Below are 20,115 nucleotides of genomic sequence, written 5' to 3' on the forward strand. Positions count from 1 at the left end.
AAAGCCAAGATCCCTCTGCGATGGACACCGACGATGTTCCTAGGGAGAGGAGCTAACTGTCCCTCCCTCTTGTCACCACTTGTCAGTGTGATCATCTGGATGGAAGCTCTTCCTCCTGGTTCCAAGCGCCAGCTTCCTGTTCGGTTACTCATTTTGATGTTGCCCTCCCATGTGGGTGGAGGAAGGGGATGTTTGGAGAAGGAAAAAGAGAGGACCCTTCCATCCAGCCTCTCTGACAACACCATGGCCACTGTACCAAGGGAAATAGATGCACGTTGGGTCGAACTGCCTGTCAGTAAAATTGGGTGTCACTTTTTTCTTGCTCTGTGCCTCTGACTGGGAGGCCCCTGAAGGGCGTCTGTGATAGTTGGTGCTGATGCATCCATCCCTCACCCGCTCTCCTGGACTATTGCATGGTTTCGTGGCTGGTCTCACCACCATCCCTCTCTTACCCAGCCTCCTGCCATTATTGTAAAACGGCCAGTTGGCCGTTTGACTGCCTGGGAACCGGGTGGGAGCTGGATTAGGGGCTGCTATTGTCGCTGTGCGCCCCCTGTGAGAGCATGGGTCACACTGTTGTACTTGCTTGTTTATTAGCCTGTCTCCTCAACGGCAACAGGAGCACCCTCCTTACTTCTGTTTGTGCCTTTAATGCCTAGAGCAGAGTGATGTTTGATAAATAATTGTTGAATGAATGAATTGAAATGATCTGTTCACATGTCTGTCTCCCCTAGTCTACTTGACTCAAGAACCTCTGTGGGGTGAAAGTTTTTGTCTGATTCATTCTGGGACCCCAGACAACAGTTCTTGTTATCGCCTGGGGTTCAGCTAGAAGCTTCTGAAGCCAGACTGTCTGGACTGGAGCCTTGGCTTCACCATTGCCCAGCTCGACCTTGAGCAAGTCACCTCGTCCTCTCTGAGTCTGTTTCCTCATCAGTGACATGAAGATGAGAATGCATTGTGAGGACAACGTCTGTTGAGTGTTTAGCACAGAGCCTTGTCACATCGTAAATGTGTCCTGGGGGGGTTAGAGAATGCATCTAGAGATGAAGGAAAATCAGGGAAACAAGCACCACCACTGATTGCTGCGTTCTGGTGTCGTCTGGAGGTGGGGTGGGGGGTGAGACCAGAGTGGGGTAACCCCAGGGGTTGCCTGCCCCCTCCCTCCCCTCCCCTCACACCAGGTCTGCAGAGCCCAAGCTCCCCCACAGCCAGCTGAGCAGCCCCGGCTCTGGGAGGTGGTGAGGGGCCAGAAATAACCGTGGTTGCTATTCCTGCCTTTCTGGGCTGGATGGGAACACTGCCTTTCTAATCTAAAGGCTTCCTGCACATCAGTGGACTCTTATGTAATGCTCCCCTCCCTCTGCCTGCCCAACGAGCTTCCAGAGATTTCTGCAGCCAGCTTTGCTGCATACTCAGCTAGGGGTGGTGGGGGGAGCAAAGAATTCACCACAGGCTGGATTGTCCTCTAAGTCCAGGGTCCTGCCTGTCCCAGCCCGGGAGAGAGGCCACCCAGCATAGGGCAGAGGGCTGAGTCCAAGGACAACAGTTGTTTTCTACATCTGCAGGGCACTCTGGGGCAGAGGGGACCTGGAGAGCCCTAAGTGTTCCCTCACCTGCACCCACTCCCTCTTCCCTTAACAGACCCTCTGTGCCACTTCCCAAGTTATTATGCCCCTGTGTCTTTCACTTCAGGCCTAACCTAAGTCTCTGGCACATGACCTTCAGGCAGACTCTGAGGACAGCAGCCCAGACCCCAACTCTCTCAGGCAGACACCTCCCACCCTGGCCCTGAGCCAAGTCCTCCATGGTCCCTTCCCTACAGTCCCTGGGTCCCACCTGCAGCATGCCAGGCACTCTCTTCAGAGTCCAGGGGACACCACCCCACCCCACCCCCGCATCCCTCTGCGTGGGTCCCTCTTAGAACTTGCCTGCACCTATCCTAGGACTCAGGGTTCTCCTCTGGCACCCATTCCCCATCTGTAATTGGAGTAGATGAGATGGCTTCACACTCCAACACTCTGGATGATTCTCTCTCATCTCCCCTTTCTCTATTTCTCCCCACCCTCTTAGGGCTCCTTCTGTCCCACCCTATACCTGGTCTCTTCAGGTTTCTTCTAACCCCTTAAGACCCTCCCTGGTGTGGGCACAGAGCTGCCCCCAGACCCACCGGAGGCCCAGGCCCTTCGTGTTTCCGACAGAGCCTATCAGCCATCGGAAAGTGTGACGGGCGCCTCAGACAGAACCAAAAAAAGAGTCACTTCCTGAGCCCCGCGGCTGGCCACAGCCGTGGCAAACCACAATCTGAGCGGCACATGTGGGTGCTGACGTAGCCTGGGGCTGGGGAAAAGGAAGCAGCAATGGAAAAAGGGGCTTGTTTTCGTCTGAGAGCTGTAGCCTTCTCAGCCCTGGGTCAGGTGTCTGAGACATGATGGTTCCCACTGGCTTTCTCCTGGAACCCCAGCTGCCATAGACAAGTTCAGTTCTTTTCTCACCTCTGTCTCCTCCTCTTCCTCCTCCCCTATTTATAAGGAAAGTCTGAGCACAGACAGCAGCTCAGGCCTGCAGATCCTCCGAGGGCCTCTTACCTTTCCCAGGGCTTCTGGCACCAGTCACTCGGCAGGCAAGGTCTGACAGTCTCATCCTTAAGCGATCTCTGAGGCCCCGTGGGCACCCAGACTGAGGTGCAGGAGTGTCTCAGAGCCTTCCTTCCCTCCAACCTGGCTTCCTTTAGGCCCCAGGCCAGTTGTCCCATCAAGGTTGTTGGTTACAAGTTGGGTGCTCACAAACCCAAGCTGAGATTTGATTCCTTGGAAAGGGACAATTCTTTTCACCACGTCTCCTCCCCTTCCTGTATCCCCAGGCACAGCAAACAGAAGGATGCCACTGGCCAAAAGACAGACCAGAGGAAAGTGGGGATAACTCAGATGTCCCCAGCCCTGCTGCTGAGAGGGCAGGCCCGCAGCATAACCCTACCCAAAACAGAAGCTTTCAGGTCTTCTCTCTCACTGATTGTCTCGTCACAGAGACCGCTTAGGTCCAGGCAGTGTGTAGGGGCTTTGAACCAGCTCCTCTCATTGTTCCTGGGTAGAAGCTGCCTTCCAAGGGCATACACCAGGGAGACTGGGCAGGGTTGAGAAGGCCCCCTTCTCTTCTGTATGAGCTGTAGAGGGTAGAACTGGGGAGATGAGAGTGCAGGGTTATAGGGACATTCTCACTGCTCACACCTTAGCCTGAAGCTCCAGCCTGATCATCGCCAGGCCTCTTTCCCTCCTGAGGCCTTTCCACAGCTGTCCCTTTGCCTGGAATGCTCTCCCCACCACACTCCTCTGTGCAGAGTTGGTTTCCTGTCATCCTTTGTATCTTTATATAAACGTCACCTCCTCTGAGATGCCTTCCCTCATCTCTCTAGTATATGATACTTACCATAACATGAACTTATGCTTTCTATTTCCATGGATGTTTAGTTCCACCTATCCCACTGAATGGTAGTTTCCAGGAGGGCAAAACTACATCTGCCTTCCCCATGTGGAATCCCCAAGACTTAGCACTGAGTCTGATATAAGCAGTGGCCAATACTTTTTTTTTTTTAGAGAATGAATGTTTTATTCAATCTTACCTCCTACTACTTCCCAGTAGTAACCTTCTCTCCTCCAGCCCATTTTTCCCAGAGAGACTACACGTGGACTCTTCACCACTCCACCCCCAGCCCCGACTTGAAAGTACCTCTCACTTCCTCAGCACAAAGTTTGGTTCTCATGTCCTTTCCCTAAAATCTCTTCATCATCCCTTCCGTCTTCCCAGACCTCTGGAACTTTTCCCTCCTCTTATCCCCTATGTCCTTTGGTGTAACTGACTTTTGGTGGCTAATAGGACTGCTTCCTACTTTTTTTAAAAAAAAGTTTATTGGGGTGACAATTGTTAGCAAAGTTACATAGATTTCAGGTGTACAATTCTGTGATACATCATCTATAGATCAGATTGTGTGTTCACCACCCAGAGTCAGTTCTCTTGCCATCACAACATATTTGATGCTTCCTATTCTTAATTCTCATTGAACATGGAATCCAGGCTCCTCCACCCAACTGTAAGCTCCTTAGGGACGGGGGCCTATGCCTTAGGCCTTATTCCCAGGCCTTGCCCACAGTCAGTCCTCAGAAAAGCTTTTTGTTGTTGTGGATAATGGGTATATTAGTCAGAACCTCCTGGGTTGTGAGTAACAGAAATTGAAATGAGCCTGTTTTATGCTATTAAATAAAAGACGAATTCACTGGCCCGCTTAACTAAAATGCCCAGGCTGTATCTAGAGACTTGTTCTCTGCAGGAATCTCTCTTCTCTCTGACTTCCTCTGCACTTGCTTCATTCTCAGGTAGGCTCTCCAGTCTTAATAGCAAGATGGCCTTCAGGCTCACATTCCAATGGCTGAGTACTACCAGGGAAAGAGAATTCCTCTTTTTATTTTTATTTTTTTTAATTAAAGTTTATTGGGGTGACAATTGTTAGTAAAGATACACAGGTTTCAGGTGTACAATTCTGTAATACATCATCTATATGTCACATTGTTCACCACCCAGAGTCAGTTCTCCTTCCATCACCATATATTTGGGGATTCCTCTTTTTCCAGAGTTCCAGAAGTCCCAGAAGTTTCTCATTGGTCTGGTTTAAGTTGTGTGCCCATCCTGACTCAATTGCCATGGCTAGAGAGGTGGAATGCTCCTAGACTGGGGCATCTTAAATGGATGGCCGGGCATGGGTGGGACTTCTACATCTAGGATGGGGTTATCCTTTTCCCAACCACATGGATTGGGGTGGTTCCCCAAAGGAAGTCGCTGGCTGGGGAGTAGTTATGAAAAAAAAGGCGGGAGTTGATGTTGGGCCCGCAAAACAAAAGATGTAGACTATGAGATTTCCAGAGCCCAGCTTCAGTGAGGACCTTAAGATACCTTGGGTCAGCTTGCACATTGGAATGAATGGGAACCAGCTTGCTCTGGCTGAAAAAGGAGGATGTGCTCTTGGGGTTTGGGCAGCTCTCCAGGGACAGAACAGGGATTCTAGGCTGTAGCAAGAAGGATTCAGATTAGCCCTTCCACACAATATCCCCTGTGTTAGAATCAGAATGTTTCTCCCTCTTTGTACAACTTTTTAGAAAAGGGTCACTGGGGTGTGCTTGGAAGCTGAGGATGGGTGAACTGTGGGTGACCCTATGGGTCAAAAGCTCCTGAAAATAACAATAGGTACTGTTTACTGGATGCCAACTACAAGGCAGGCACTGTGCTTTGGGACTTCACAGATGGCAGTCCATGTAAGTTTCAGACTTCACACACTCCTTCCATGTGGGTATCATTAACATTAGCCCTATTTTACAGCTGAAGAAAGCGAGAGAGAAAACGCCTGGCCAGGATACCCTACCAGGGTGTGGCGAAATGGGCATTCAGACACATGACCATCTGATCCTGCCTAGGGTGGCCTTCGTGCCCTGCAGGAGGCCCCAAAGAGGTGCATCACTCCTGCCCCTAATAGACGACTAGGTAGGTAGGCAGTGGGAGGGGACCCCTACCCGACCCTAAGCACTTGGCACGGGGAGCTCAGTCCTACAGCAGACAGACAAGGGAGTCCTGGTTCATTGCTGGATTCCTTAAGCAGATTTTTATTCAAAAATGTTGGAGGCGGGGGTGGTACAGAGGAATGAAGCCCAAGAGTTACCACCCCCACCCAACCCTCCATCCAAATCCCTTGACCCCGACCTCCAGGTGTCGTCAGCACCCGCCTTCCAGACACACACTTTCTGCTCTTTTTAAATTCAGAAAAACACCTCTCCTTGATTCAGAGCTAGAGATGGAGGCTTCCGCTCCCGGAATCGCTGCTCTCTTTGGGGTGCACATTTGACTACGGGGAAGAAGGAACGGGGAGGGCTTCCCTGTTCTCATCCCGCTCCCGGAAGATCTACGTGAGGGGAACGTTATCCCGCCCCGAGTCTGGTCGCCTCGGCGGTGGCGGCTCCCCAGGGATTGCAGGGAGAGCCCAGGCTGCGGCGCCTGCTCAGTTCGCGCTTACTGCGTCTCAGGCTCCCCCGGCTTGGCGCGGCGCCCAGCACCGGAGCCGAGAAGGAGGGGCAAGTAGGCGGCGGAAGAGCCCGCTTGGCCAGGGGATCGCGGAACGAAGCTGGAAGGGGCCTCCAGGGGGCAGCATCAAGCCGCTAAACAGGTCCCCTCTCCGTGCTAGCCTGGGGTCTGCACACAGCCCATAGGGAAGCCCCCCGTTTCAGTGTCCACCCCACCTCCACCTGTTCTGGATAAAGATGGCACAGTCTTCCCACCACCACAAGGACCCCCAAGTCCTAGTGGGAAAAGGACTCAGGTCTCTCCTAGGGCAACCAGGTTCCCTTATCTGGCCACCCAAAGGTGGTCTCTTCCCCGGATAGGACCAGGGAACAGCCTTTCGGTTCTGGTGGCGCAGAGGTATCCCCACGCTCCAACATCCCATTGGCAGATGGCGGAGAAGCAGGCGCTCACCGCAACACACAGGAACCCAGGAACCATCTGGCTATTATTTCCTAGCCTCAGTTTCCCCAGTGACACTTGGAAAGGCACCGAGTCGTTGGTCGAGGCACGAGGTCAAGGCCCCGCCTCTCCTGGGCGGCCTCTGCCCCCGCCAGCCCAGCCGCTCCTCCCCTTCGCTCCCGCCCCGCTCCCACGGTCCCAGAGGTGGGCGGGCGGGCATTGGATGACGCCGGCAGAACCCGGGCCCGACTCGCCCTCGCCCCCGCCACGGGCCGGGCTTCCCCAGCCCAGTCCCCGCCGGGAAGCCGCCAGAGCCAAGATGCTCCCAGTTCTCCGCGCCTGAGCCCTCCCCGCCTGGGCGTCCCCCGCTCTTGCGCGCGTTCGGGCTCCCCGCTAGAGACCAGAGAGGAGGGAGGAAGCCAGGGAGCAGCAAGCAGCGACCCGGAAACGCCATATAAGGAGCAGGAAGGATCCCCCGCCGGAACAACCCTAATTTGGGCAGCGCCTTATTTGGAGCGCCCCGATTTGGCCCAGCCGCTTCCGGCTCGGGAGGAGGGAAGAAGGCGGAGGGAAGGGGCGGGGGCAACCTCGGGAACTCCGGGGCAGTTTGGGCCCAGGAGTCCTCCGCTGCGGCTTGATCCTCAGGCTTTCTCGAGGCCTCGGCGCCCAGGATGCGGGAGCGGGCGCCGTGCCTCGGGTTCGGGATGGCGGTGCCCACTGCTCTCGCATAGGGGGCTTCACGTCACTCCGGGTCCTCCCGGCCGGTCTTGCCATATTAGGGCTTCCTGCTTCCCATATATGGCCATGTACGTCACGACGGAGGCGGGCCCGTGCTGTTCCAGACCCTTCAAATAGAGGCGGATCCGGGGAGTCGCGAGAGATCCCAGCGCGCAGAACTTGGGGAGCCGCCGTCGCCGCAACCAGCTACATTCGCCGCCAGCTTCCGCCGCCCAGGACCGGCCCCTACCCCAGCCTCGGTAGCAGTGCCGCGTCCACACCGGCCGGCGGCGAGGGCAAGCCTGGGAACCCCACCTGCACTCTCCACAGTGTGTCCCGCGCCCCGCATGTGACCCGGCCAGGCCCCGAGAGTGTGTCCCCCGCAGCTCCAGCCTCCGGCTGCGCCCACCCGCCCCAGCACTAGCTCTCAAGCCCGCCGGTCCCGGATGGCCGCAGCCAAGGCCGAGATGCAGCTGATGTCCCCGCTGCAGATCTCCGACCCGTTTGGCTCCTTTCCTCACTCGCCTACCATGGACAACTATCCTAAACTGGAGGAGATGATGCTGCTGGGCAATGGGGCTCCCCAGTTCCTCGGTGCCGCCGGGGCCCCCGAGGGCAGCGGCAGTAACAGCAGCGGCAGCAGCGGGGGCGGTGGAGGTGGAGGGGGCGGCAGCAACAGCAGCAGCAGCAGCGCCTTCAACCCTCAAGGGGAGGCGGGCGAGCAGCCCTACGAGCACCTGACCTCAGGTAAGCGGTGGTCTACGCCGAATATTAGCCCTTTAGCTACCATCCTATCGTGCAGTCCTTCCCCCACGGCCCTTGCAGCGCTCCCTTCACCGCAGCAGTGCTCCTAGACCTCAGGGATGCAAGTGGGGTTTCCCTTCCATTCCTCGCATCCCCAGGGTCATGTGTTAGAGGGATGCCTGGGGACATCACCCTCCCCCACCCTCCTGGTCCCTAGCGGTGCTCAAAGGAGCGAGCTTTTGTTTTGGATGGAGAGCTCTGGGGCTGCGTGGGTGGGTGGAGGTGGGGGGGAGGGCTTGTTTTGATGAGCAGGGCTGCGCGGCCCTCCTCCCCGCCAAAGGCTTGCCTTGCCTGCTTCCTGTCCCCAAGGAAAGGCCGTGATCCGTGGCCAGGGATGTCCCGGCAGCCCGGGGTAGGGGACGCGCACTAGCCGTGGCCGAGGGGGTGCTGGCGGGAATCCCTTGGCCGCGCAGCCGCCGCTGCGGAGCGGAGCGCTGGGAGCTGCAGTGGAGGGGGATTCTCCGTATTTGCGTCAGCTGTTGTTGAAATGGGCTCTGCCGCTGGAGCGGGTCCAGGAACATTGCAATCTGCTGCTATCAATTATTAACTAGCTCAGCAGTCAATGGTAGCCGCCCGACCTCTTGCCTGGCAGCTCGGGTCCTCCTTGCCCTCCAGTGATTGCTCTCCAGTAACCAAGCCTCTCTCTCTCTCTCCTGTCAGAGTCTTTTCCTGACATCTCTCTGAATAACGAGAAGGTTCTGGTGGAGACAAGTTACCCAAGCCAAACCACCCGGCTGCCCCCCATCACCTACACTGGCCGCTTCTCCCTGGAGCCTGCACCCAACAGTGGCAACACCTTATGGCCTGAGCCCCTGTTCAGCCTGGTCAGCGGCCTCGTGAGCATGAACAACCCACCAGCCACCTCATCTTCAGCACCATCTCCAGCAGCCTCCTCTTCCTCTTCAGCCTCCCAGAGCCCACCCCTGAGCTGCGCCGTGCAGTCCAATGACAGCAGCCCCATTTACTCAGCTGCACCCACCTTTCCCACGCCGAACACTGACATCTTCCCTGAGCCACAAGGCCAGGCCTATCCTGGCTCAGCAGGCACTGCGCTCCAGTACCCGCCTCCTGCCTACCCTGCTGCCAAAGGTAGCTTCCAGGTCCCTATGATTCCTGACTATCTGTTCCCACAACAGCAGGGGGACCTGGGCCTGGGCACCCCAGACCAGAAGCCCTTCCAGGGCCTGGAGAGCCGTACCCAGCAGCCTTCACTCACTCCACTCTCTACCATCAAGGCCTTTGCCACACAGTCGGGCTCCCAGGACCTGAAGGCCCTCAACACCACATACCAGTCCCAGCTCATCAAACCCAGCCGCATGCGCAAGTACCCCAACAGGCCCAGCAAGACTCCCCCCCATGAACGCCCCTATGCCTGCCCAGTGGAGTCCTGTGACCGCCGCTTCTCCCGTTCAGATGAGCTCACCCGCCACATTCGCATCCACACTGGCCAGAAGCCCTTCCAGTGTCGCATCTGCATGCGCAACTTCAGCCGCAGTGACCACCTCACCACTCACATCCGCACCCACACAGGCGAGAAGCCCTTTGCCTGTGACATCTGTGGAAGAAAGTTTGCTAGGAGCGATGAACGCAAGAGGCATACCAAGATCCACTTGCGGCAGAAAGACAAAAAAGCAGACAAAGGTGTTGTGGCCTCTTCTGCCACCCCCTCCCTCTCTTCCTACTCCTCGCCGGTGGCTACCTCCTATGCCTCCCCAGTCACTACCTCTTATCCATCCCCAGCCACCACCTCATACCCATCACCTGTGCCCACCTCCTACTCCTCTCCTGGTTCCTCGACCTATCCATCCCCTGTGCACAGTGGTTTCCCCTCACCCTCAGTGGCTACCACATACTCCTCCATTCCCCCTGCTTTCCCGGCCCAAGTCAGCAGCTTCCCTTCTTCAGCTGTCACCAACTCCTTCAGCGCCTCCACAGGGCTTTCGGACATGACAACAACCTTTTCTCCCAGGACAATTGAAATTTGCTAAAGGGAAAGAAGAAAAACGGGAAAAGGGAGAAAAAGAAACACAAGAGACTTAAAGGACAGGAGGAGGAGATGGCCATAGGAGCGTTTCCTCTTAGGCCAGATGGAGGTTCTCAGAGCCAATCCTCCCCCTCTACTTGACCCCAGGGTCAGCCGTGGAAGGTCTGTTGGCCAACAATCCTTTCTGCCCACTTCCCCTTCCTCCCCTACTCCCTTTGACTTCAGCTGCCTGAAACAGCCATGTCCAAGTTCTTCACCTCTATCCAAAGAACTTGATTTGCATGGATTTTGGATATATCATTTCAGTATCATCTCCACCATATGCCTGACCCCTTGCTCCCTTCAATGCTAGAAAATCGAGTTGGCAAAATGGGGTTTGGGCCCCTCGGAGCCCAGCCCCATGCCCTTGTACAGTGTCTGTGCCATGGATTTCATTTTTCTTGGGGTATTCTTGATGTGAAGATAATTTGAATATTCTATTGTATTATTTGGAGTTAGGTCCTCACTTTGGGGGAAAAAAAAAAAGAAAAGCCAAGCAAACCAATGGTGATCCTTTATTTTGTGATGATGCTGTGACAATTAAGTTTGAAGCTTTTTTTGAAACAGCAGTCCTCGGTATTAATCAGAGCATGTGTCAGAGTGGTGTTCCGTTAACCTTTTTGTAAATACTGCCCGTCTGTACTCTCACATGTGGCAAAATATGGTTTGGTTTTTCTTCTTTTTTTTTTTGAAAGTGTTTTTTTTTTTTTTTTTGTCCTTTTGGTTTAAAAAGTTTCATGTCTTGGTGCCTTTTGTGTGATGCGCCTTGCTGATGGCTTGACATGTGCCAGTGTGAGGGACGTGCTCACCTCTAGCCTTAAGGGGGGCAGGGAGTGATGATTTGGGGGAAGAAGCTTTGGGAGCAAAATAAGGAAGAGGGCTGAGCTGAGCCTCGGTTCTCCAGAATGTAAGAAAACAAAATCTAAAACAAAATCTGAACTCTCAAAAGTCTATTTTTTTAACTGAAATTGTAAATTTATAAATATATTCAGGAGTTGGAATGTTGTAGTTACCTACTGAGTAGGCGGCGATTTTTGTATGTTATGAACATGAAGTTCATTATTTTGTGGTTTTATTTTACTTTGTACTTGTGTTTGCTTAAACAAAGTGACTGTTTGGCTTATAAACACATTGAATGCGCTTTATTGCCCATGGGATATGTGGTGTATATCCTTCAGAAAAATTAAAAGGAAAATAAAATAGCTGTGGTTGCACATGTCTTTCCTGGGCTAGGGGGCGGGCTCTGCAGTTGCCATCCCTGTCCCCTTTGGGGGTTTGAGGGCTTTTACAGAGACAAGGGTATTCCAAACAGAGTCGTGCCCACTGTGTGTGACTGGATTGAATTCTTTACGAGGACTGGGTGTGGGTCTCCTCTTCTTGATTCTGGGCCTGTTCCTCCTCAATCTGGTGGGCTGCAGCCTTATGTTGGTTAGTTAAAGCTGAAGAAGGCCAGAGGGAGGGGTGGGACATGTGGGGTCAGAGGCAGTGCTGTCCCCATGGCCCCAAATGTTCAACCAGCCCTGCCCCCATCTTTACCCCCAAAGGTTGGGAAAGTCTATGTTCTTGGGAATTCCTGCCATATACACTTGGGGGAGATAAGGGGAGGGGCACAAAGGCTTTGGGAAACAAGAACAGCTGGAGTTGACTCAGCCTCTCCCATCCTCCATGTCTCCAGAAACCTAAGGGTAAAAAAGAAGCCTAGAAGAGTCAAGGGCCAGTTCTCAAGCCAAGAATCCTTCCAGGAAGAAATCTCATCGCTTGCCAGCTGGAGCTGCCATCCTTGGCAGCTTCCGGGACACGGGACAGAATGGGCAGGAGTCTGGCCTGGTGTCTACGATTCCCATCCAGACCGACTCTGTACCCGCTGTGTAGGAGGCCCGAGGTGCTAAGTTCCTGTGGCCCCAGCCCCTGAGGGTCTGCTCTCAGGACCGGAGCAGTCCTTGGGGGCTCATGAGCATCTGTCTATTCTGTGAGAGGCCTTGAGCTGGCTACAGCAAGTCAGATTGTCAGTTGAGGAGACAGAGATGTAAGCCAAAAATTATAACATGGTATTATGTTACATAATATGGGCAAGCATGGGGCTCTAATGCAAGCACAGAGAAGGACACAACCCACCCAGGGACTTAGGAAACGTGGAAAAGTTGAGTTGGAAAGGGTAAGTAGGAGTCAACCTGATTGACTTGCTTTGTGTGTGAGGCAGGAAGGGTGTTGGCTGAGTCTTTGCTGGGTAGTGCTACTGAATGGAAGCACTACCTCCAACTCTGATAACGAGTTCGTGAATTGGTTAGACACCACCATCCATTGGTCAAATGGGTGCAATGGATTTGGTGTCCTGGAATTCCCAAGCCTCGGCTGTCCTCCTAACTTCTGACTCCCAAAATCAAGGACAATGAAGAATCCTGCTCCTTACCTGGGTCTGGTTATCAGGCCCTGAGTGAAGTCAAGGTCTCACCTGCCTGCCCTTTTTCTCCCCCCTCTGAGAGTGTCCTAGGTTACTGATGGACACCTGGGGCCAGGGGGAATTCCAGCAATTCCCTGGAATCGACCCAATTCTTTGTCTTCTATTCTAGCCTCCCCCACCCCCCCCCCCCCCCCCAGCATTGTTGATCTCTGCTCTATCCCATGATACCAGACTCCTCAGACTAGAGCAGGGGTAACCAAGCCACATTCTCTAGCAAAGGGCATGTCCTTGTGAGCCTCCTGGCAAATCTGCCAGGTCCTGATGGGACAATATTTGCATTGGCATACCTCTTCCCAGCCCCACCTACCCCTCCCCATCTCACTCTAGACCCAGGAACACAAGTCTATGCCTGCAACACATTCTTAAGAATTTCTCCCACATACTCCCAAGAAACAAAACACGGCAAGCATAAAATATGAAAGAAGGAGCAAAGAGAATCTGTTCCTTTAAAGCAGAGGGTCTCCTATGTTATCACCGTCACCAGAATCAGATTCCCACATCTCTGATTCTTCAGGTCTGGCTCGGTCCTGGAACTTGCCTTGACAGTAAGCACCCCAGGCGATTCTGATGCAGATGGCTTGGTGAGAAATTCCGCCCATCCTACTAGGTAATTTTTTATGAGTCCTGTCAGCAGGGTATCTTTAGGTTCTGACAGTCCAAACTTAAGTTTCTTGGCATGGTTAAAATAGGGCAGAACTCACAAATTGCCCCATTTTACAGTCCTATGGTATAAAATAAAAGGAAACTGTTCATTTCAACTCCTGCTTCTGTGAGGGAAATGTGAAACCAAGGACACAGGGCAGTGCAGATAAAAGCTGTCATCATAAAGGCTGAGGTTTGGGAAGGAACCCAGATAATGTTGAACAATTGATTGCTACCTTGGGGACATTGTCTAGGGCTTCAGGAATGTGAAGAAGGACAGAGAGGAGTGGGGTGGTAGAGGAGAGAGGCCAGGGGAACTCCTCCAGCAAAGGACAGGTTCATATTCTGAAGTAAAAGAAAGAACCAGGTCCTAAGGACCCTTGATCCTTCCCCCCAGTACCAGAGAGAAATATTTTTTTCTTGAATTTCAGGAATGTTCGGTCTCATCCATTTTGAAAGATTCTACACATTCAGGATGGGGCTTTGCCTGGTTTTCAGGCTATGTTTGAGGTGTGCTTCCTTCTACCTCCCCCAACACAGAGACACCTCCCCCCCAACACACACACACCAAGAAATGAGCAATATAGGCTCAGAGGTATCCTCTGCAATGTCGCACTCTTTCCCCATTCCTGCTGTTTTCTCTAGTCCAGACACACTTAGGGCAGTTGTGAGAGGGGAAGATGGTGCAGAGTAAGATCCCAGGATCCTAAAGAAAATGAGGCCAGGTCTAACAATCAGGTGTCGAGCAAATAAGATTTCAGCATTTTACCCATAAACTTTTGAGTGCTAATAAGATTTTTGCACCCAAATAGCAAATCTGACCCTCCACTTCGGTAATTTTTCCTCCCATCTCCTTTTTCTCATTACCAGAACCTAGGAGAGCCTTTTGAGGCAAAGCTGACTCAAGACATTCTCTTAGGTCAAGTTGGTCACTCAGCTTCTCAGATCCAAGTAGAATTGTCTCATCTTCCTTTTCAGGGAGCTCTCTCCAAGAAGCCCATTCTCCTCAGTACTTAGGTTGTTTTATTACTATTATTATTATTATTGCAACTTTATTGAAGTACAATTGATATGCAGTAAACTGTACATACAAAGTATACAATTTGATGAGTCTTGACATATGTACACAGGTGGTGAAACCATCACCACAATTAAGATAATGAACCTAAGACTATACTTTCAGGGGTCATTTCTATAGTTCGTTACTAGAGAAGTTTCTCTGATCGTGTAGAGCACCTGAAACCACGAGGAGGAGTTGCAGTGTTCTCTCCTGAGTGTTTGCAACTGTCATTAGCCATTGATGATCGTCCTTCTCTTCCTTTGGAAGAGTGAGAGGGAGAGAACGCAGGCTGAGTGGTTTCAGTAAAAAAAAAAAAAAAAAAAAAAAAAAAAAAAAAAGATAATGAACCTATCCACCACCTCCAAAACTTTCCTTGTATCACTTGGTAATTTTTCCTTCTTCTACTCCTGTCTTCAGGTATCCACTGATCTACTTTCTGTTGCTGTATAGATTGGTTTGCACTTTCTGGAGTTTCATATAAATTGAATAATTCAGTGTGTAATCCTTTTGGTTTGGGTTCTTTCACTTTGCATCATTTGGAGATTCATCCATCTTGTTACGTTATGTATAAATAGCTCACTCCTTTTTATCACCGAGTAGTAGTCCACTATGTGGCTATAGCACAATTTGTTCACTCTTTCACCCGTGGAAGGACATTTGGGTGGGTTCCCTTTAGGGCTACTATAAATAAAGCTGCTGTAAACATTTGAGTAAAAGTCTTTGTGTGGTTGTGCCTCCATTTACTCCAGAGTCCTCCATTCCCGCTCTTTGTTTCCACCGTGTGTCCATTTACTCACTTTCTTCTTATTCAAAGGATAATCACCCATCTCCCCCCACCCTCGAAGAGTCAGAGCCCAGCCTCCTAAGGGGTTTGCTTCATTAAAGCTTTCCCCCCAATTAACAGAGCCAGCCCCTACATCATTTTTATTGCTCTACTTCGAACTCCCTCCCGTTTGTTTATAGCTTCTTGGTTTTATTCAGCTTGGCAAAAGTACGTGAGTCCTTGGTGATACTTTTCTAAAGAGAAAGTATCTGATAGAGGGTGGGCTACACATTGATGAGGCACTCCTGCCTCGAAAGGAAGAAGGGGCTAAGATCAGATGATGTGGAATGCTACCCCAGGGGACTAGTCCTAAGAGGTTATGTGTACACTTTGCTTTTTATTACTGTCTCCTGGGGGCTCTTCCCCTGATGGTGTTCTGCAACACAGGCCCCATTCACCCACTAGTTGTCACAAATCCTATCCTACCACATTCCCACCTCTTAGTTCTGAGATAGCGAGTGATGCAACCACAGCTTCTCTCTCTCCTCTTTGGGCCCTGGGAGTCTGGGACTGTGGAGCAGCCTGAGTGAAAAGGGCAGCTGAAGCCAGAGGCTTGGTCGTGGTCTATGTTCCCAACTCTGATAAACTGGCCCCTGCTGCCTGCCTGGGTATGTGTTAAGGTTGGGGTGACTTCATTTAGGAAATTATCTTTAATAATTAGTTTTTCCAGACAGACAATAATAAGTGTTGGTGAGGTTGTGGAAAAAACTGGAACCCTCATACATTGCTGGTGGGCATGTAAAAATGGTGCAGCCGCTTTAGAAAATGGTTTAGCTGTGTCTTATAAAGTTAAGAACACGCTTAGCATATGACCCAGCAATTCCACTCCTGGGTATCTTACCCAAGAGAAATGAAAATGTGCTCACACAAGGATATGTATGCAAATGTTCATAGCAGCATTATTCATAATAGCAAAAAACTGGAAATGATTGAAATACCTATTCGACTGGTGAATGGACAAACAAGATGTGGTACATCCAAGTAATTAAATATCGGTCAGCATGAAAAGGAATAAAACATGGGTGTGTGCTACAACACGGATAAACTGCAAAAACATTATGATAAAGAAGATAGGTGCATAATGTATGACTGCATTAATATGCAATGTCCAGAAAAGGCAAATCCGTAGAGACAGAGAGCAGTGACTGCAAATCTGTTTGTTATTTTGGGGATGATGGAAATGTTCTAAAACTGGATTGTGATGTTTGAACAACCCTGTACATTTACTAAGTCAGTGGCTGGTATACTTAAAATGGGTGCATTTGATGGTATGTTAATTATACCTCGATAAAGCTATTTTTAAATCCTTTATACCGCAATAAAGGTAGATTAAAAAAACCTTTTGCTTCCCTATCTTTGCGTGCCCAGCTCCAGGTGGGTTTCCTAACTTTGATTCCACACTGCAGACCTCTCCTCTAAGACCCTGGTGCTGATTTGCAAACTTGCGGCCCAAGAAGTGGCCCTGGTGTAGTGGGGGTGAAGGCCCTCCTAAGACTCTCACTTGGGACTCATTTTGAGGAAGGGATATTCATACATCCAGTGAGGCAGATGGGTGGAAATGAATCAATCTTGACGTGTCTTCACCCATGCCCATGACCCACGTACATCAGGCAGCCCAGCTGGGCCAGAGTGCCTCCTCAGCTCCCAAACAAACCCAGAAGTTGCCCTTTCCACAAAACCAGAAGTGGGTGTCCTCCTCAGAGAAAACAATCTCAGTCTCCACAAAAGCTAATTTCTCCTCAGAACCAACTTCTCATCCTAGAACCTTGTCAGATCTAGTGACCATACTCCTGAGAACCAGACTTCATCTTATTTACTGAGCAAATTAACGGAGCACCTACAGTGGGCCTGTTGGTATAGGAGATTTGAATGTGTTCTGGAGGAAGGAGAAACCAAACCACCCCAGCCTGACAACCATCTTTGACTCTGTTTAATTTGAACTTTGAATTCCCTTAAACTGTCTTCTCAGGAATAGTCAATCTCCTCCAGCTACCTTATTAGAACCAATTTTTAGTCACCTCAGTACCAAAGTTCCATCTCAAACTGTCCTCTCAGCACCACCTATCTAATATTCTCAGGTCCACCTGACTTTTTATAAGGATTCTCAGGTCAAGCCTTCCCCAGCAATGTCTTTGGGAGCATTCTTAACAAACACAACTTTGATTGCCCCCAAGTCCCTATAAAACAGAAACTCTCCAGTGGTGACAGCTTCCCCTCCCATTACAGCAACCTCAGAACCAATTTTGTCCCCTTGGATTTGTGATGGCTTGCCTAAATTGTCTTCTCAGAATCATCTTTCATTGTCTTCAAAGCTGGATTTCATTTTTGGCTAATGAAACTACCAAGGCCCTTAGAATTTTCTTCTCAGAAGCATCGCAGCTCTATCCAGAAAGACTCAATCGCCTCGGGCCCAACTGTCAGGCTTCATAATGCAAGTCTTTAAGTTATTCATCCATTGGCCTCAGGTTCCCCATCTGTTTAATGGGGGGAAATTAAACAGAAAGAAGAACATGAATTTCTTTTTTGATTACAAAATATAAATTCATGTGTGAAATATAAAAACACCTTATCTTTTTCACACATGGTGAAAGGAGGAAAAGCACTTTGACATAAGAAGCTGTCACACACTGAGGGAGGGACAATGAACTGGTACAGGCTTTCATGAGGGCAATTTCAAGAGCATGAACCAAGAGCCTTATAAGAGTTCCTGCCCTCATGCCTTCTTCTAGGACTGCTGTTAATTACAGCACTATTCATAATGGAGGAAAACTAGCAACAACATAAATGTCCTATGGGTAATGGCTGAAATAAATTGTTATATGGTAAACTATGAGGCAGTCATTACTATAAGTCATGTTTTGAAATAATTATTGACCTGAAAAAATGCCCACAGTATGATACTAAGTGACAAAGTAATACATGAAACTTTATATGACATATTCCAATTTTATAAAATACATGCCTGTACACACACGCATACATCAAATGGTACGGGTTGTTACTTCTGGTGGGATTATGGGACATTTTTATTTCATATTTTATATTTTTCTGTATTTTCCAAATGAGCGGGGATTTTTTTTTTTAATCACCAGAAGAAAGTCATTTTATTTATGAAAGGAGAAAATTAGACTAGGTAAGCAAATAATTATGTTCTAGAATCTGGTGTGATGTAGGGTTCTTTATGAAGGTCCTCTAATGTAGTATTCTCTCCCCTGCAATTATCTGCCCCTTCAATTGTAAGGTGTAAAAGAAAAGTGCTAAAAAACAAAGAAAGGAAAGATTTTCTCTAGGTTTTTTGCTGAGTGGACACAAGTTGGCTGTTTAATATTCCCTGTAGGTGGATGGTCTGCTCGGGCTGGCAGCATAGAAGCACCAGTGAGCTGCTGCTGGTTTCTAAATTTTGTGGCTGTAGGTTGTTGTCATTGTTGTTTTAATTCATAAAGAGTAGTTATTTTATTAGCTTGCCAAGCTCCCTCAAAGTTTTCTTAGAGAACTCTTGAGATCTTGCCCCCATCCCTGAATTATCTCCCTATCCCCATTGCCAATATACAACTCAGGCATACCACTGTGTTTCCCCGAAAGTAAGACCTACCCGAATATAAGCCTCAGTTAAGATCATCAGCCAGATGGACGCATTTAGTATGTTATGACGATGTTCCAGAAGAAGATGACATGACTATATTTGAATAAATGTAGATTGTTGTACGTGAAAAAATAAGATAGCCCCTGAAAATACGCCCTAATGCTTCTTTTGGAGCAAAAATTAATATATAAGACCCATTCTTATTCTCGGGGAAACAGGATACTAGGCTCAAAGTCTTCTTCTTAAATTTCTTTCTTCTGCTTATTACTGAGTTGGTGTTAACCAGGTGGTCTTGTCAGTTATTCTTGGATCAGACTGTGTGCTTTGTTGTGCCAGGATTGAACGGGCATGCCTCTGAAAGAAGAGCCCCAGTCTGGATGACTTTCCTGGGACCACACTCAGCACTGGGCCATCCAAAGTCTATGCTGCTCCTTCAGTCACAGTCCGTCATCCAAAAACTATGTGTCAAATACCGACTTTATGTCAGGCCCTGAACATGCAGAGATAAACAAGACAGAGTCTGCGACAGCGCAGAATTGGGTGGGGGCAGATTTAGAAATAAATAATTACCTTACAGTGTGTATGGAACAGAGAATGACTAATTCTGTCAAGGAGGAGGAGACAAAGGAACAGGTTGTAGAAGGAAGATTGGGAGTTCACAGGAGCACTTGCAGGCAGAGGGAACAGCCAGTGCAAAGGCAGACGGTCCCTTTGCTCAGGGACCAGTGAATGATGGTGGTGTGGCCAGGAAGTGAGGAGAGGAGAGGCAGGAGATGCTGCTGGAAAGACAGGTTGGGGCCAGATTTGGAAGGCTGTACTTTTCTTAGAGGCAACAAGGACTCATGTGATGTTAGAAAGAAGGCCGACAACTTATTTTGACCGTGTTTCTGGGTGTTTGAAAGTCTGCGCTGCTTTCTGCCTCCTTGGGAGGGTTCTGGTACCCCCGCTCCACTTCCAATTTAATTACTGTAATTGTAAAAGTAATGATAAAATAATTTGGGCTGGTCACTTCAGATTTTATACATGATCTTTGATTTCAGCTTTGAATAAAGTATGAGTCACCTCACACTCAATTATTCCATCTTATACCATTTTTCTGTCAAATAAGGTATAACTTCTAAATACGCTCCGATTTCATGGAGCCTTATGTTTTTTTATTGTGTAGATTTTCAAACATTCACGGAAGTAGGAAGGAATAGTGTAACGAACTTCTCTGTAGCTATCAAGCATGTTGGCAACTGTCAATTCACCAGTGATCTTTTTTCTTCTGCACTACCCTTTCCCCCCCACCCCACCGCACACTGGATAGTTTTGAAGCAAATTCCAGACATTATATAATTTCATTTGTCAAAACTTCAGTATATATCTTTATAAGTATTTTTTAGGTTCCTTTGATTGGATCAGGACCTGAAAAAGACCACACTTTGCATTTGGTTCTGTCTTTCAAGCTTCATTTCATCCACAATAATTCCCCATACTATTTATTTACTGAAAAAACTAG

General features: G+C 49.7%; 1 protein-coding gene and 1 pseudogene across 1 annotated transcript; both read left to right on the top strand.

The window, feature by feature from the left end:
• The first annotated feature begins 7,376 nt into the window (after positions 1-7,376).
• Positions 7,377-11,247, top strand: EGR1 (early growth response 1). Its single transcript, XM_019740385.2, has 2 exons — positions 7,377-7,965; positions 8,683-11,247. The coding sequence occupies exons 1-2, from the start codon at positions 7,665-7,667 to the stop codon at positions 10,008-10,010; spliced, it is 1,629 nt and encodes a 542-aa protein (XP_019595944.1). The 5' UTR covers positions 7,377-7,664; the 3' UTR covers positions 10,011-11,247.
• A 3,068-nt stretch (positions 11,248-14,315) lies between these two features.
• Positions 14,316-14,506, top strand: LOC141567386 (small nucleolar RNA U3; annotated as a pseudogene).
• The last annotated feature ends 5,609 nt before the right edge of the window (positions 14,507-20,115 follow it).

Source organism: Rhinolophus sinicus, linkage group LG10 (genome assembly GCF_036562045.2).
Source record: "Rhinolophus sinicus isolate RSC01 linkage group LG10, ASM3656204v1, whole genome shotgun sequence".
In the NCBI taxonomy this organism is placed as follows: domain Eukaryota; kingdom Metazoa; phylum Chordata; class Mammalia; order Chiroptera; family Rhinolophidae; genus Rhinolophus; species Rhinolophus sinicus.